The sequence below is a fragment of the Dipodomys merriami genome, unplaced genomic scaffold, assembly GCF_024711535.1.
Source record: "Dipodomys merriami isolate MVZ:Mamm:240054 unplaced genomic scaffold, mDipMer1.0.p SCAF_14, whole genome shotgun sequence".
NCBI classification, from domain to species: Eukaryota; Metazoa; Chordata; class Mammalia; order Rodentia; family Heteromyidae; genus Dipodomys; species Dipodomys merriami.
This window is the reverse complement of record NW_027202715.1, coordinates 12,595,917-12,614,004: the sequence shown is the minus strand read 5'-3', so window position 1 is coordinate 12,614,004 and position 18,088 is coordinate 12,595,917. Positions and strand designations below refer to the sequence as shown.

The 18,088-nt window shown below is 44.4% G+C and overlaps 1 protein-coding gene across 2 annotated transcripts in view; it reads left to right on the top strand.

The window, feature by feature from the left end:
* Grid1 (glutamate ionotropic receptor delta type subunit 1) overlaps positions 1 to 18,088 on the top strand; it is a 762,765-nt gene that overhangs the window by 497,779 nt on the left and 246,898 nt on the right. For both annotated transcript variants that reach the window (XM_070020755.1, XM_070020756.1), the window contains exons 6-8: positions 2,157 to 2,327; positions 14,425 to 14,586; positions 15,998 to 16,117. In XM_070020755.1, coding sequence (XP_069876856.1) covers positions 2,157 to 2,327; positions 14,425 to 14,586; positions 15,998 to 16,117 — 453 coding nt within the window. The remainder of the gene's footprint in view (positions 1 to 2,156; positions 2,328 to 14,424; positions 14,587 to 15,997; positions 16,118 to 18,088) is intronic.

Sequence of the window (18,088 nt, the reverse complement as noted above, 5' to 3'; positions counted from 1 at the left end):
CCGCCCCGCCAAAGTTGTTAGGTTCATTTTTGGATATAAAGTCTTGTAGATCTCATTGTTGCAATGGGTCCACCTGTATCCCTATTTAAACAATTTGTTTTTTTCCTTCCCCTCCACAAATTATACCAGCATCAAATACAGTAAAAACAGGGGTTATACCATGGGGGAGGGACATACAAACATATTTATAACATAAAAACCTAAAGCATTAACATTCAAACATAAAAACATCTGAATCCTTATCTTGGGGTTCATTTTGCTTAACATCAACTTATTTGACCGTTTCTGCTTGACTCAGACATATACTAGTTATTGCAAGTAAGGGAAACCATGGGACCTCTGTTTCTTTGGTTAAAGCTTTTTTTTTTTTTAAGTGTGATGATACATCAGTAAAATCTTATACCCAGATGCCAGTGGAGACTGTGAACTGAGACTTCTCGTAACTCACATATTCCTGTGCTGATCTTGCAATGCTCCTTGTGTATTCATTTCCATCTATTGTAGTTTTAGACCCAGTCATGTAGCCTGAGCCCTCTTGCTTGCCTTCTCTTCATCAGCTTTGTCTGTCTCTAATTCTCTCTACACAAAGTAGCCCGAGATCTTTGAATATGTAATTCTGTCGATGGCTCACTTGTGCCTCAAACTTCTTAAGGGCTAGTCATTTCCCCTCAGTGCAGGCGTTTTATAGTGGGGTATATGAATTCCCTGTTACCTCTGTTGGGGTCTGAATCTTGCTTGATCCTGCCCCTCCAGATCTTGCTCTGATCCCAAATAGGCCCTTTGAAGGCACCCAGGCTCTGCCTGCTCCAGGCCAGTGGAGCCCGAGGCATTCGGCATCCCTTGACAGCTCCACCCAGAAAAGAAATTTTCTGTCCTCTACCCCAGCCAAGGCAGCACCACCAACATCTCAGCTGTACTCTGACCACACATATACAAACACTGTGCCTAACAAGTTTATCTCCAAGTTCAGTATGTGACTTGTTTCTCATGGAAACTTCTGAGCCCCCTGAAGGCCACTCCTTTTGCAAAGTCTGTGCTGGTAGGTGAAATGGAATGATAATAAAATCTACCTTATGGCAGTTCTAGGGTTTCTGTGAGCACTAAATAAACAAATGCATGGATAGCGCCTTTGGTGTCTCAGCCACTGACACACTTGGTATATATTTCGTCCAGTGATGGTAAAGGAGAGATTCTAAGGACAGGACTATAGGTGACTTCTGTTATATCACTAGTGTTTAGTATAGAACAAACCCCATACAGCATGTTCCGTACATTTTTATGGAACAAATGAATGGATGTAGTTGCAATTTTTTAATTAAAAAACCATCCAACTAGGAGAGAATTCCAGGAAACACATTGCATTTTGTTTTTTGCCAGTCCTGGGGCTTGAACTCAGGGCCTGAGCACCATCCCTGAGCTTCTTTTGCTCAAGACTAGCACTCTACCACTTGAGCCACAGGGCCACTTCTGGCTTTTTCTGTTCATGTGGTACTGAGGAATGGAATGCAGAGCTTCATGCATGCTAAGCAAGCACTCTACCACTAGGCTGCATTCCCAGCCCCACATTGTCATCTTCTTGCCATTCTTTTTTAATTTTATTTTTATGTCAGTCCTGGGGCTTGAACTCAGGGTCTAGGCAGTGTCTCTGAGCTTCTTTTCTTTAAGGCTAGTGCTCTACCACTTGAGCCACAGCACCACTTCCAGCTTTTTCTGTTTATGTGGCACTGAGGAATCAAATCCAGGGCTTCATTCATGCTAGCCAAGCACTCTATTACTAAGCTACATTCTTAGTCCCACATTGCGTTTTGATTAATCAAGTCAGAGAAACCTGGCTTTCCCTGGCCAGATTAGGCTGATGACTCTCAATAGGAAATTTAGCCACTAGGCCTGGCTGATGCCTTCTGGTGTCTACTGTGCACTGTGACGCTGGTTCCTAACATCTTGACCTGTGGAAACCAGTACCAGTGGTTTATCTTTTATTTCCCCGTCTGGTGTTCAGGAAAAGCTAAAACAATCCTGTTTGTACCTAAGGGCTGACAAGTGCTGTTGTAAATAAATAAGGATATGTGTGACCTGGGCCTCATCCTTTGATCTCTTTCAAATTAGCACTTAAATTCATGAATGGATAGTGAGCATGCATGTGGTTATTTCTGCAGGAAATCAGTGACCCTGAGATCCTGGATCTGGTCCACAGTGCCCTTGGGAGGATGACCGTAGTCCGGCAAATCTTCCCATCTGCAAAGGACAACCAGAAATGCATGAGAAACAACCATCGCATCTCCTCTCTGCTCTGCGACCCTCAGGAAGGCTACCTCCAGATGCTCCAGGTCAGTGTGGGGTATATCATTTCCATTTCCACGTTGGGGGGTTGGGAGGGATCTCACACCATTGGCTTGCGGCCCAAAACATTCTAGGGTCTCCTGGGTTGAATGCTGAATGTTGTTGCCCACCAATTTTAATTACTAAGACCTCTGCCGTTTACTAAAATTGAAACCAGTCAGCGGGACAGTCAGGCCATTATGTCTGTTGTCAGCAAGTAAGGTGTGCTAGCACATATGGAGCCTCTAGTATTTAAAAGTTAACACCAGTGGGGCACTGGTGACTCATGCCTATAACCCTAGCTACTCAGAAGACTGAGATCTGAGGATTGTGGTTTGAAACTAGCCTGGGCAGGAAAGTCCATGAGAGTCCTATCTCCAATTACCTTACCGAAAAGCCCAAAGTGGAGTGGTGGCTCAAGTGGTAAAGCACTGGCTTTGAGTACAAAAGTGCAGGGACAGCACCCAGGCTCTGAGTTCAAGCCCTAGGACTGTCACTCAAACAAAAAAGTTACACCTTAATGTGAGAAGTGATTGCTGTTTGTCAGGCCTTTGTATTGACTTTTTGAAGGGATGGGTTTATCTAGCAGGGCTAAGATAGAGAATGGCTCTGCATTCTTGTAAGAAATCACTCATACATTCACAGCACAAAACCATGCTAAGGTTCTTGGAATTACCCTAGCACATCTTGTGAATTCTGAGGCTCAGGTTTTCCAGGGAATACTGCTGGTTCTTAAATGAACAGAGAGGTACAAGAGAGCACAACCTAGACCTGTCCACCTTCTCCATCCCTTCCCAGGCAAGCCATACAAAGTGTTTACAGTTAGTCTTGTTACAACTGCCCTGGCATGTGTGTATTCTGTCTAAGCTCATCTACTGGACTTGGAATAGGCTGGTTTCTTCCTGCCTGATATGACAGGTAGTTTTCTGTCTTGATTTTTGAGAACAAGAAAGAAATGATGTAGAGCTATGCCCTCAGGCTGCCTTGAATCAGCTTCACCATTATGAATATGACACTCAGTAAGATGATTGATGATATCTGTCTGTCTGTCTGTCTGTCTCTCTGTCTGTCTATATTTATGGCCAGTTCTAGTGATTAAACTGAGGCTATGGGTACTGTTCCTGAGCTTTTCTTCTCATGGCTAGTGCTCTACCACTTGAGTCACAGTGCCACTTCTAGCTTTTTGGTGGTAAATTGGAGATAAGAGTCTGATAGACTTTCCTGTCTGGGCTGGCTTCAAACTGAGATCCACAAATATCAGCATCCCAAGTAACGAGGATTATAGGCATGAGTTGCCAGTGCCCAATGATGGTTGATGTTTTGTAGGAGCCATGGGACAGAAGGAAATTTCTGGTTGGGTTTATAGAAGTTGTCTGGTCCTTTGTTTGTGTGAAACGCTCAGCACTAAAGATTTGAAACCAATTCCACATTCTTTATCCAAGTAAGGAATTGACCAAAAGTGGGCAGCAGAAGCCAAGGATTTAGATAAGAGCTGTTTGAGGGTCAGTTGCACGCAGGACGTTTTGGTATTGACATTATTGGGAGGGTCACACATTCCAGGGAGTAAATTATGGGAGCGCAAATGGGTTGAAAGCATATATAAATTGCTAAAGCATTGAACCCACTGGGCAATTTTATATCAGAAGAGGGGAGGAAACATGGCTTAGTGGATAGTACACATGAGAAATACGTTCTCAATGGCTGGGAAAGACAGCAGATACTGAATTTAGGTGGAATAAACCTCTCTCCCTTGGTATCCACTGCTCCAAGTCATAGCTAATCAGCTGAATGGGCTGGATGGAATGTCTGGGTCTTCCTGGAGTGATAATAGCTTGGTCAAGAGAGTGGCCTCTTCAGGGACCATGACCTTAGGGTTCTGGCCTCACAGATCAGAAAGGCCTTTGGTACAATTTGGTATTTTTGTTCTGCTCTGCCTTTGTCCTTTCTGGACTGTAAGAGGTAACAAGGGCCAAGTATGCTGTGTCAATCATCCTGTGTATGTGTCAGTCCTGCTCTCAATGTGGATGGACATGTGACTAGATAAGGGGTCAGCATTGTATGCCTGCCCTCCCCAATGCACAGGGAGAGGGTATCCCTTTGCCCTGCATGAGGCCAAAGCATGTGCAGCTCTGGAAGGCCTCTCTAATTTCTCTAAGCTTTGAATGGTTTCATCCCTCTCCAGTCTCAAAACATCCTTGCCCTGGCCATACTTCCATCCACCTATCCACATCTCCATTTCTTGCTAACTCAAACCATACTCAATCTTCAGGGATCATTTCCTGATGCCCAAAGTGGGTAACACAGAATAGGGCAGGGGAGTGGACAGTATTTCTTGTTGAAGTCTGTTTACTGCCGACTAAAATATAAAAAGAGATGGGTTCACATCAGGCACAAAGGATCTGTCCACTGTGGGAGAAGAGAGCAAGGAAGACTAGAAGGCTGGCCAAGCAGCTGGGTCCAGCCGAAGGCTTCCTCATATGACATATACCCCCAAAGAGAATAAGCAAAGACATAGATGAGCATGCAACTAGGAATTCTGGGGTCCCCTATCCTTCTCTGTTCTAGGCTCTAAACAAAGAGCAAAACTGAAAAGCAAAAGATCACGGAGTTCTTGTAGTGTTAATAGTGGCAGCGGCGGCAGCAGCAGCAACAACAGTAGCAGCAGCAGCGGCAGCAGATTGCTTCAGCTTGAATCCCAATAACTCTAGTTACTAACCCCTTAATGATGGTTATTTATTTGTTATTCTGTGCCTCAGTGTTTTTCTCTGTCAGTTGGGGATTAGAATATTACCTACCACCATCATAAAAATGAAATGAGATATCATGTGGAAAACATTTAGAACTATTACCATTATCATTGGTACTTAGGAGGTGGGTATAGGTGTTCAGGTTTTCCATGGAAAGGGTAAACATGCTATTTGTCTACCTGTTTATCTACCTAACTACCTACCTATGCATATACCTATGTATACATGCATCCATCTATCTGTCTGCCTACACATCTATCATTCATATGTGGTTTGCATATTGTTAATTATATGATATATTCTATTGTCTTCCCAAGCTTATTTTTGAAAGGATTACCATGGCAGAAGAATGGCTCCCATCTTCCCAGCTTCTGTCTCATACTTTATACATCTCTTCTCCCCACTTCAGCCTCACAGGTACTCAATCACAGCTTGGGAGAGGACAGGCCACATCTTTGATTGCCAGTGAGCTCTTCATTGGAGACCCTGCTTATTATCCTCCATAAGGGCTTCTGGGAGTGAATTTGTTAAGAATTCAGGGCTTGATGCAAGTCAAAATGGTCTCTAGAAGCCTCCATGTAAAATACTTTCTTAAGGAAATCTCTATGTCTCTTGCATTTGCTTTCTCCTATGGGGGTTGTGTGGGAGGGGGGCGGTGGGAATGGGATTTATTTACTCCTCCTGCCCAACAGCCACTTGGAAAGCTTGTAGATTCTCATTTACAAGCCATTCCCTTCAAGTATCCTCAAATACTATTACTTCTTTCTTTCCTAATGACAGTGTAGAAGGCAAACTAATTTCTACTAGCCTCTAGCTGTGAGATTTATCGAGAAGACTCTAAGATGTTTAGAACAGCCAACTAAAGGGGAAAAAATTGATGCCATGGATTATTAACTTTGTCTTGATGAAATTAATGAAAATCCTCCCAGAAATAGAAATGGAACTTCTCAGTCCATCTTAGTGCCTTCCCCAGGTGGTCCTTGTCATGACAATGATTCAGGAGTCTTTGGGTGGGAATGGCTCACACCTCTAATTCTAGCTACTCAGGAGGCTGAGATCTGAGGATCCCAGGTTGAAGCCAGCCAGCTTGGGGCAAGAAAGGTGGAGACTCTTATCTCCAATTAACCATCAAAAAGCTGGAAGTAGAGCTGTGGTTCGGGTGGTAGAGTGCCAACCTTCAGTGAAACTAGCAAACAGACAGTACCCAGATTCTGAGCTTGGGCCCCAGTACAGGCACAAAAAGTGTGTATATATATGGAATGGGGCATTTTTGCAAGACCATTCATCTTTTGGCTTCTCCACTGAACTGAACTGCCCTTAGAAACTCCATCTTCCTCTTATTAGGTCTGTGGTCAGGACTATCTGTGTTTGAAAACCAACCAAGCACTAGTATAGCAAATCAATTTGGTTGCTATTTAGTAGAAAGCAAGTCCTTTGGAAGAAAAATACCTAAATAAGTGGCTTCTTGTGGCTCCCAAAGTATTGTATTTTCCAGCATGCCGTGCTTGTTGTTTATTTTTCCTTACAAAGCATTGTCTGATTTCAGTGTTTCTCATTCTTGTTTTCTTGACAAGTTAGTTTAGGGCTTGTCTGACTCAGCCAGTAATAAAAGTGATAACCGGTCCCTCAGAACCCCGGGACTTTTGCTGAGATTTCACAGGCAGCCTCGCTCCAAAGAGACTCTGTACTGGCACTCTGTCTTCAGAACTGCATTTCCCTGGGACTTAAGCTCTATAATTGAAGTAGCGGATGCATTATCACATTGCTACCCCATTTATATTCAAATGTGTTTCTAAAGGATGACCAGCAAATGAGGTAAACTATGTTGTTGGGCCACTATAATCCCTGATCCAAGAATAAAGCTGAAGGGGCTAATGTGGTATTATTACTAAATGTTCCCTGGGGTTGGAATTTCTCCTCTTTGTGCACTTAAATGTTGCTGATGGCTTGGTGGAATGACCCTCACCCCACATGATCATTTTATTGAAGCATTTCATCCCCCCCTCCCTTCCTTACCAGTCCTGGTTAATTAATTACTTATTATTTAATTATTTGTTTGTTTGCTTGCTTGCTTTTGTGTTGGTACTGCGGCTTGAAGTCAGGGACTGGGTGCTGTCCCTGAGTTTGTTTTGCTTCTAGCACTCTATCACTTAAGCCACAACTTTACTTGTATGTGTGGTCAACTGGAGATAAGAATCTCATGGGCCTTTCTTCTGGGCATGACTTCGAACTGTGATCATCAGATCTCAGTGTCCTGTGTAGCTTGGATTACAGATGTGAACCATGGTGCCTGGTTCTGATTCCTATTCTTTAGAGTTTTTCATAACCCTACAAGATTTCTATTGACTTAGAGAAGTCCACTCTCTGGAACATTCCCTCAGCACCCCCCTCACCCTTTCCTACAGCAACTTGGGTTTCATGTCACTTTCAATGTTTCTGAAGACCCTGGCAGGTGCATTTGATAGAGGCCAGTGCCCAGGTAGACAGAGCTGTGCTATTCTTTGGTAAGGGGCCACCTGTACATTGGGATCCCTGAGTACAGATAGATGCCTCCCTCCTACCTCCACACCCTTCCTTCAGATTCAGTGGTGAGCCAAGCCTCCTGCCTCTCCTTTGCCCTCTGCCTCCATCTGCTCTCTCCTCTGGCCTGGCTCAGAACAGGTTGGTTGGCAGCAGTTTGGCATGAATGTCTTGCCTGGGGATGGTTTCCTTGAGCTGTGGCATCTGGATGTTGGATTGTTCCTCCCCTTCCTCCCCTCCCCCAGCTGGACCTACTGTCAACTGCTTATCTGACATTGCTGGCTGACCAGAGCTTGTCTGAGGATCCGGCCAGAGGTCAGTGGCTGCTGTTTGCCTCTGAGATATCTTCTGAACAGCCCATTTTGCTTGATTAATGATGGAGGGCAGAGACAATGGGGCTCTTTAGAAGCCCAGAGGAAGGGCAGAGCCTTTTGTGATGAAAATGTTTCCCGCATTTCCAGCTTCTGGGACAGGAGGATAATGGTCTGGTGTAAGATGCAACTGGTCTCTGTGGCTCTGACCTTGGCTGATCATTCAGCTTCTTTTACCTTCAGGGATGATAATGCAGGTGCATAACTATCCCTAAGCCCTGAGAGCAGACAGGGACATGGCTAAAGTACCCTTATAAGTCTTCACTGGAGTCTCAGATTTACTATGGGGAAGACAAGCCCCAGTGCCTGGGAGGCAGACAGTCTGGCGCATCCCCTAGTCTTGCTGGGGCCTCTGTCTTCCTGGATGATAGTGGACAGATGCTGGCATCTGCTGACATCCAGATGGGCTTGGATGAGCTTTGTGGTCTAGCTCAGCACATATCATGTAAGGGCTTATATTTCATGACCTCAGGTCCTAATCTGTATTGCAGTAAGTGAAGTGGGCATCTGGGCGTCCAAAGGGACAGTCTCCACCTGCTATGTGCTTCAGAAGACTTAGAGTAAGTCCCTTCTTGATTCTAATAAGGTAAATAAATGCTCACCCACACAAAGAAGCTGTTAGGGAGGGTCTGAATGTTGCAGAGCCTCAACATTCTTATGTTGAAACCTGATCCCCAAGTTGATGGAGTCAAGGAGATGGAGTTGACTTTTATGGCCTAATGCATACACGGAAGACATTAGATCATCAAAGTACGGTTCTCAGAAATGGGCAAAACTGGGCACTCTTAGCTCATACATGAAATCCTAGCTACTGCAGAAGCTGAGGCCTGAGGATCCTGGTTCAAAGCCAGCCTGTGAAGAAATTTCTATGACTCTTACCTCCAATTGAACACCAAAGAAAAACCTGAAGGTAGAGTTGTGGCTGAAGTTCTTGAGCTCTAGCTTTGAGCATAAAAGCTCAGAAATAGCACCCAGGCTCTGAGTTCAAGCCCCAAGAATAGCACAAGAAAAAAGAAAGAAATGGGCCTAGAACTCTCTAAAAGGGATTGAAGAGACCAGAGTTCTTCACTTCCAAAGACATCATCTGTAAGTCAAGAAATAGGCCTTCCTCCAGACACCAACTCTGCCAGCCTTTGAGCTTGGAAGTCCATCCTCTTCAACAGTGAGAAATTGAATTCTGTAATTTATATATTACCCCATCAATGCTATGCTATTACAGTATTCTAGGATTTCAGAGATAGTGATCAGATGGTGGGAATGTAATGCAGTGACATCAACAGTCCATCTAAGTCCCTCTGGTGTGGAGTGTTCAGTGTTACCAAACACTGTGCCTTCTTCCCCAGTTCACCATCTCTGTATTCTGCTGGCTTTCTTGTCTACCCTCTGCTTATCCCTTTTAGATCTTAACTAGTAAGTACATTCTTACCTGCTCATCATGGCCAGCTAGTTATCATAATCTTACTAGTGGGTTTTCTTCTGCTGACAGGTTCCTAAATAAAATGCAGTTACAAATGTAACAAGAGTTCTGATGAAACTTCTTAAGAAAACTCAAATTCTATTTTTCCATCCCTTGGGCCTCAGTTGATGTGTGTGGATTGGATTCTATTCTCCAACAGCTAAGTGGCTCCACTGGGTTTTCAAGAACTGCTAGCTCCCAGCAAGAGGTCCTTGCAGAGTTCTCCTCCCTCCTAGAGATGTGTCTTCCCTTTTCTGTTTCCTCCCTGAGGACAAACTCTGGCATGGGTAAATGAAGTTTGAAATTCTGCCTCTTCAGGATCCTACCCATCTCATGGAGGTGTGTGGTTTCTGATTCTGACTTGGAATGAGCAGTGCCACACAGTGCATGTCTATACCTAGCTCCTGGATCTTTCCTCCATGTGGCCTTGATCCACCATCATCTACCTTCTAAGAAGAGGCATCCTGTATGCAAATGCCTTTACAGGTCTTTACTTTGGTGTTTGCTTCTAAGAACAGATGTAGAACTCTTCATTCAACTTCATTAATTCCATGAACACTTACTGACTGAGCAATTAAGTGCTAATGCACACTATTGTTAAACATTTTACAAATTCTTTCTCTCAGTCTGTCTCTCTGCTCTCTGGCTTTGTCTCTCTCCCTGTCTCTCAGTTTTTTTGTGCTGGTATTTGGGTTTGGGTGCAGTCACTTAGCTTTTTCACTCAAGGTTGGAGCTCTAGCACTTAGGCCAGAGCTCCACTTCCAGCTTTTTTCATGGCTGTTGGTACACAAGAGTCTCATGGACTTTTTTTTGCCAAGGCTAGCTTTGAACTTTGGCCTTCATATCTCAGCCTCCTGGGTAGCTAGGATTACAAGCATGAGTCACTGGAGCCCTGCACAAATATGCTCTCTTAATTGTCATAAATTCCTAAAAGTTGGGAAATTTGAAGCATGTTTATACTAGGGAGAATAGCATTGTGCATAGATCCAGGGGCTTGGGAGAGCAGTGTACCTGAGGCATGGGGAGAGAGACAAGGGTTGGGAGGTGAATTGGAGAGGATGAAAGCCACCAGTGCAATGCTTATGGGAAGCTTTGTGGCTGGATGATCACAGCTCAGGGTGGAAAGAGAGAGTCTGTGGCTGGGAGACAAGATGCTCCCTCCTCTGAGGGAGGAATGAGGATGCCTGCTGCAGTGATGACCATTTAGAAAAGACTTTGGGAAGCTTTTCCAGGGCTGCAAGCTCTGAACCCAGGCAGGCAATGGGTCAGAAGAACACAGTACCAAACACAGTGCCTGCTATAAGTGTTGGGCTAGAATACGCCAGACATATTCTCCTTGCCTTCTCCAGCTTCTCTGAACATCTGGGTGGTATCATTGGAGGAGCAGCCATGCCAAAGACCCCTGTGGCTTTGACAGCCCAAAGTACAAATGTGTGTCTTTTACTGATCTAGGCCAAGTTCCTCTCAAGAACCTGGCACATAGTATTATAGAACCCTCTTCCTCTAATAAGCAACACAATCTGGGCCTTCCTATATTGTCCATTTTATACACTCTCTGTATGAGATACAAATGAAGGAGACTCTCTCCCAAGTCAAAGTTGGAGATAGCAAATCTCTTTCTCATGTTCCATCACCCATCCTTTTACCCGCCCTTATCTATCCATCTGTCTATCTATCACCTATGCACCCAACTACCTACCCATCCACCAATCCACCCACTAATCCATCTATCTCCTATACAGGTATCCATCCATCCATCCATCCACTAATCTATCCATCACCATACCCACCCATCTATCCACCCACTTATCTATCCATCCATTCATCCATCACCTATCCATTTATCCGCCCACTCATCCATCCAGCCATCCATTCATCCATCACCTACTCAACCACCCACTCATCTACTCATCTACCCATCCACCCACCATTCCATCCAATCACCTACTCACTACTCATTAATCTACCCATCTATCTACCTGTACATCTATCACTTATACATCTGTCCACCTACTCACCCATCCATACACCCACTCATTCATCTACCCACCCACTTACCCATCTATCCATCTATCTTTCCATCCATGCATATACCCATCATTATGAGCACATCTATCAAACATTAACTAGGAAGAACTAAAAAAGCTCAGCGTTTGGTGAGGTAAACACATTTATGAACTGACAGTGTGTAAAAGTCCATGGAAAAGGGTGATATGGGGGAGGTGGGAAGGCCAGTCTATGCCTGGAAAAGAGCATTGCTCAAGAATGTTCCTTTGAATTAAAATTCATTCTTCTTCCAAGCAGACACACTTGTGGGAGGACTAAGGGCTTCCTTTGGCCTTTCTGAGTCATGCTTTGCTTTTTCTTCTACATTGCAAGCCTCTCTGCATTCATACATTTGTTGAGTGCTTTAGTTCATTGTGAATAGAAGTGCAGGGAGGGGAGAGAAATTCTATCAAGTGCTTGTCTGGCTAAACTTGAGGCAGTGCTGTGTGCTCAGCACTGATGTGTAAGTGGCATTCAGGTGGGGGTAAAGGTCAAAGGGTCCCAGCTGACTAAAGAGCGTCAAGCTATTTAGTTCTACTTTCACTGGGAGTCCCACAAATGTCTTGAGAAATCTCCAGATCATCAAGGACTCTCAGCTTTGAGTTATTCTTTTAGAAAAAAACAACACTCAAAACACCCAAATCCATACCAAGTCTTGAGTGCTTTATGTACCTTTATAAAAACCTCTCAATGATGGGTTTGTATTAAAAGGGAAGAAGTCATGTTAGTGCAATGGTGGGAGCTCCTGAGGAGTGGAATGGCTGGAAGAGGGTTTAGGTTAGTCTGGGGGCGTGGTTCTGTGATGGGGGTCCTTGTGTGACAGGGGCTAGTTCCCAGTGGTGGGAGTAACACTTGACTTTGGTGTCCTGTAAGCACCTGTGTCATGCAGGTACCTAAAGAGGAACATACCAGACATCGATGCATTGCAGCCCTTTGGACTGGTATGCTCATTTGGATCAGCAATGATCAGTTACCCAGGCACAGCCTGCCTCTTCAGTGATATGCATGTCTCCTTCACCCCCTGTTCATTCACGGAAGTGGCATGCAGAGGCACCAAGCACAGGGCCCATGATGACCACAGCAAGGAAACTGGACAATTCTAGACAGGACAGGAATCCCCAGTACTGGCTAGTATGTAGAGGGACACCTGCAGCTCTGCTTGGCTACATCCTGGTGAAAATGGCCCTCAGAGCTGGCATGAGCTGTGGGTCAGGCCTGATGTAACAGAAATTTCTGAGGCCTTCGTCCTCCTCTTCTTGGCTTACCACTGACTTGAGCTGCAGTTATGGGGGACAATCCTTGCCACACAGGTTCTCATCTGGGACTCAGATTCTAGGGCACCCAGATTCAAGATGGATGAGAAAAGAAGTGCAGGCAGAGAATAAGACCTGAGGTGTGGGAACACATGAAGGAGGAGAGGTTAGGGATCGCAGGAGCTCTTCCTGCAGCCCAAGAAACCTATTTGATCTTCCCAGGAGTTCTGTGAGACTGACATAGTCTCCTATTTCTATCTAGTGATGTTTGCGTGAAATATTTTTAGTAGGCTACTTGCTGCTTAGGTGTGCAGAGACTGGTCCCTTTGACCCACTTTGACTGACCATTGGTTGTCTGTGCAATAGTTAGGAGTGAGGGGTCCCAGACCTATCCCACATGGACTCTCTCTCTCTCTCTCTCTCTCTCTCTCTCTCTCTCTCTCTCTCTCTCTCTCTCACACACACACACACACACACACACACACACTCTCAGGTGGCATGAAGAAGCCAGGTGAGAATGGAGCTGCTCTTCTCCCAGAAGCATGCTTCTTCAGGGTCCCTCAGACAGCAGCCACTGGCCTTCTTGCTCATATTGATCTGTGTGTGTGTGTGTGTGTGTGTGTGTGTGTGTGTGTGTGTGTGTGTGTGTGTGTGTGTGTGTGTGTGTGTGTGTGTGTGTGTGTGTGTGTGTGCTGGGGCTTGAATTCAGGGGCTGAGCACTGTCCCTAAGCATTTTTGCTCAAGGCTAATGCTCTACCACCTGAGCCACAGATCTACTTCCAGCCATTTTGATGGTTAATTGGAGACAAGAGTCTAAAAGACTTTCCTTCCCAAGCTGGCTTTGAACCATGATCCTCAGATCTTGGCCACCTAAGTAGCTAGGATTACAGTTGTGAACCATCGGTGCCTGGCTGGTAAATAATGTTTTCATGGCACATAACTGCCTTCATTTGCTGATGTATCATCAGATGCTTTAAGTTATAAAATAGGGTTAAATTATTGTGAAGACTCTTTCCTAGCACCAGTGGCTTGTGCCTGTAATTTGAGCAATTCAAGAGGTTGAAATCTAAGGGTCATGTTCAACGCTAGCCTATACAGGAAAGTCCTTGAACTCTTACCTCCAATTAAGCATCAAAAAGGCCAGAAGTGGAGTTGTGGCTCAAGTGGTAGAGTGATAGCTTTAAGCAAAAAAGCTCAGCAACAATGTCCAGGCCCTGAGTTCAAGCCCAGAATCAGCATACACACATAAACAAACCCAAAAGTCTCAAAGCTCCAAATCTCTACAATCTCTCAAGAGTCCTGGTAGAGTCTGAGGACCTAATAGGGGCCCCATTCTTGTACCACTTTCTTCCTTTTCCCATGCCATTCCCTCATTGTACCCTACTAATCCTTCTCTCCACTTTATGTTACTTGAGCAAGTAGCTTGCCTGTTTGCAGAACTCAGTAATTGTAGTATTCCTACTGGTTCTCCATGTTGATGTGTAGATCCACTTGCCAATTTTGTCCCTAGTGGGCAGGTTCTTACTTTCTTGAACTCTACCACCTGGCTGAGCTATTGAAGAAACAGGGAGCAAGAGGCTGATGGTACAGCTGTCAGTCACCATGTCTTAATTGGTGTCGTCATAAACAGCAGTCCCACTTTCTGCTGGTTTCTCTCCCTCTCTCTTGAATTGGACCAGTAGAAAAATGTCTCATCACTCTTGATTTTGCAGATCTCCAACCTCTACCTGTATGACAGTGTTCTGATGCTGGCCAACGCCTTCCACAGGAAGTTAGAGGACCGGAAGTGGCATAGCATGGCGAGCCTCAATTGCATACGGAAATCCACCAAGCCATGGAATGGAGGGAGGTCCATGCTAGACACTATCAAAAAGGTGTGTACAAAGGGCATACCTCTGGGATGGGCCGAGAGACTGGAGACAGGCTCCTCTTCACACTCGCACTCTGACCATGCATCATCTAGCCTGAAAATGAGCTCTTTGTATACCTCCTGGGTCCTCGCTGCAGGTTCCTTTTTTGTCACTTTGCCTGTCCCTACATTTGAAAGCTGGGTGAGCTGTGGCCCATGCATGTATATTATTGCCTTCACTTTTAATTCAAGGAGATCTGGTTTTAGAAAGGTTAGAGACAACCACCAATCCTATGTCTATTCTCTGTCTGCCAGTTACCCCTCCAGGAAGGCCGCTATTGTCTACAAGAGAGGCGGTTTCAGTCAATATTGTCGTGTGCTGATCATCTAGGATTTCAGCATGTGCATGCATGTGTGTGCTCGTACGCACATACACTGGCCTTGTGCTGTGTCCCACTTGAAGCCATGTTAGAAGGCTGGATTTGAAGCAGATGGAGTAATTCACACAAGACTTGTTAGAGTGAATTGGTTTTTAGAGGCTTCAAAAGAGCATTTAGAGAAATCTATAGTGTTAAAGAGTCTTAGTTATGATAAATTGCACATGGCTTAGATAGTACTAAACATGTTCCTGTGTTGGCTTGAATTTACTGCAGTCTAGGACAAAGCTGGCCTCTCCTGGACTCAGTCTCTGTGATTCTCTGTGTTCACAATATTCATGGGAGATAAGGTTGAGTGAGACCCTAGCCCCAGACTTAAAAGAGATGAGGGAGAGATCCCCATAGCCCCCACTGTCTACTGAGAGAGCAGGGCTAGCGTGTCCTCCGTAGTCAGTGTATGTCTGACAATGTGCTTTATTTATGTTTATGTTTCTCCTTCAGTTCTGTTGGCTCTGTGGCATGGATCTGATTTATTTCATGCTGAAGTGAGAAGGGATGGGGGAGGTAGAAAGGATAGGCACTGATTTTCCCAAGCTGGCATATGTAACAAAGTCGTATTTGCTCAACGAATGCTTGAATGTACTGCCTGGCAACTTAAAGCTGTGTGTCAGATATGGCTCCTGTTGACCTTTGACTTCCCTCTGGCATTAGCAAAAGCAAACCACTTGGAGAGGTTGCAAGGGGAAGACTAAGCCTTGGGAGGATAGGGAAAATTCTATCACTGTTTCATCTCACCCAAGCACAGTGCCTGACACATAGCAGGAAATTTCAATACACTGACAGTATGAATGACAGGTGCAAGTCTTGGGGATTTCTCCTTTAAATACTCTGGGAAGTAGCCATCCTGCTCCATATTTTAGGATGGCCAGTGATTGTCCTTGTTCTAGCTGCCTATGGTCTCCTCATACCCTGCTGGGTCCCTTATTTTGACTGCTTTCTTCTTGGTGACTCTAGTTATACTCCCTTTGTTCACCAATGGCCTTCCCTTATCTCCTGCAGGGTCATATTACTGGTCTCACGGGAGTGATGGAGTTTCGAGAGGACAGCTCGAACCCCTATGTGCAGTTTGAAATCCTTGGCACAACCTATAGTGAGACCTTTGGCAAAGACATGCGCAAGGTAAGTGCCAGGGATTTCACAGCCAATCTTTCTGCCATGGTGCCATTAGAGATAGCTACAGCAGGAATAAGATACAGCGAAAACAAGGGTTATACCATGGGGGAAGAACATGCAAAAGAAAAAAATCACATAGTACATTATAAGTAAATTTAAAACAACAGCAAGAAAGATAGAACCTCTTGTGTCCCTATCTTGGGGTTCATTTTGCTTAGCATCATCTTATATGGTCATAGCTTTTGACCTTTTCTGCTTGTCCTAGATATATACTGGTTATTGCAAATAAGGAAAACCATGGGACCTATGTTTCTTTGGGCCTGTCTTACTTCACTTAATATAGTTTTTTCCATGTCTTTCCATTTCCAAACTAATGGAGCAGTGCCACTCTTTCTGATGGAGGCATAGAATTCCATTATATATATATATATATATATATATAATCACATTTTCTTGGTCCATTCATCTACTGAGGGGCATCTGGGTCGGTTCCATAGCTTAGCTATGGTAAATAATGCTGTGATAAACATAGTTGTGCTTCTGGTAGCTTTAGTATGACCAGGTTTTTCTGATTTGGGGAGGGGAAGGGAAATAACAAAATGCTGAAATAAGAATACAGGTTGACCCATTGTAGCAACGAGATGTACAAGACACTATGATAAAAATGAACTTTACAACTTTGAGGGGGGAAGGAAGGAGTTGGGGAGGTGGGGAGGGAAGGGATGGTAGGGGGAAAACAAAGGAGGGGGTAACAATGCTGAATAGGAAGTGTACTCATTAACATACTCATGTAACTGTAACCCCTCTGTACAGTATCTTTACAATAAAAACATATATTTAATATAAACTAAAATGGCAAAGAAGAGCCACAGTCATGGGGGTCTCTGCATTCCCAGCAATTGTTCACTGGCGACGAAACTCTCTCTTCCCATCTCTCTTTCTGCTCATGCTGCTGTTGATGCTGGTGTGTATGGGGGCTGTTGATGCTGGTGTGTATGGGGTATGCTGGACAGGAGGTACAGAGAGATTTCCAGACAGGAAGTGCCTCTAGTGAGTCTCTGAGATTCAGGGGAAGACCTGAGTCCTGCTTTTTGCATTAGGGGAATTGCTTTGGAGGTTTCAAGGTTCAATACATTTTCCCCAGAGCTGTGAAGTCAGTGCAATTGTGGGAACAAGTGTGAATTGTGGCTGAAGCTGAGACAGAGGTCACATCCAACTTTCTCCTGGAGGATGAGGGAACAGAGGCAAGATGGCCTGGAGTCTCTGTATGATGATGGGGGAGAATGGAGAATTCTAGCCATCACGCAAGGGATAAAAGTTATGTATTGGTCATACAAATTCTCAGAAGCTTAACAATTGGTTTTGATATGGCAACTTGCACACATGGCTTGTTGACATTTTTGAGTCTCCTGGAGGTTTGTTTTGTTTTGTTTTTTAAATAAGTTTTTATTGTGAAAATACTGTTCAGAGGGGTTACAGTTACATGAGCAAGGTAATGAGTACATTTCTTATCAAGCATTGTTGCCTCTTTCTTTGTTTTTCCCCTACCATTCCTTCCCTCCCCTCTCTGACATTGCCCTATTTGTTAGGAAATAGAAAGACTTGGAAAAAATTGTATTAAGTGAAGTAAGCCAGGCGAATAGAAACATAGGTCCCATGTTTTCCCTTATTTGCAATAACTAGTATATATCTGCGACAAGCAGAAAAGGTCAGATAAGATTATGTTAAGCGCAATGAACCCCAAGATAAGGACACAAGTGGTTTTTTCTTTTCTGCTGGTGTTTCTAATGTATTTATAAGGTACCACATGATTTTTTTGTTGCTTTGTATGTCCCTCCTCCACGGCATAACCCCTGTTTTCACTGTATTTGATGTTGGTATAATTTGGGGATGGGAAGGGAAAAAACAAATTGTTTAAATAGGGATACAGGTTGACCCATTGCAACAATGAGATGTACAAGACGCTATGTAGTTGTG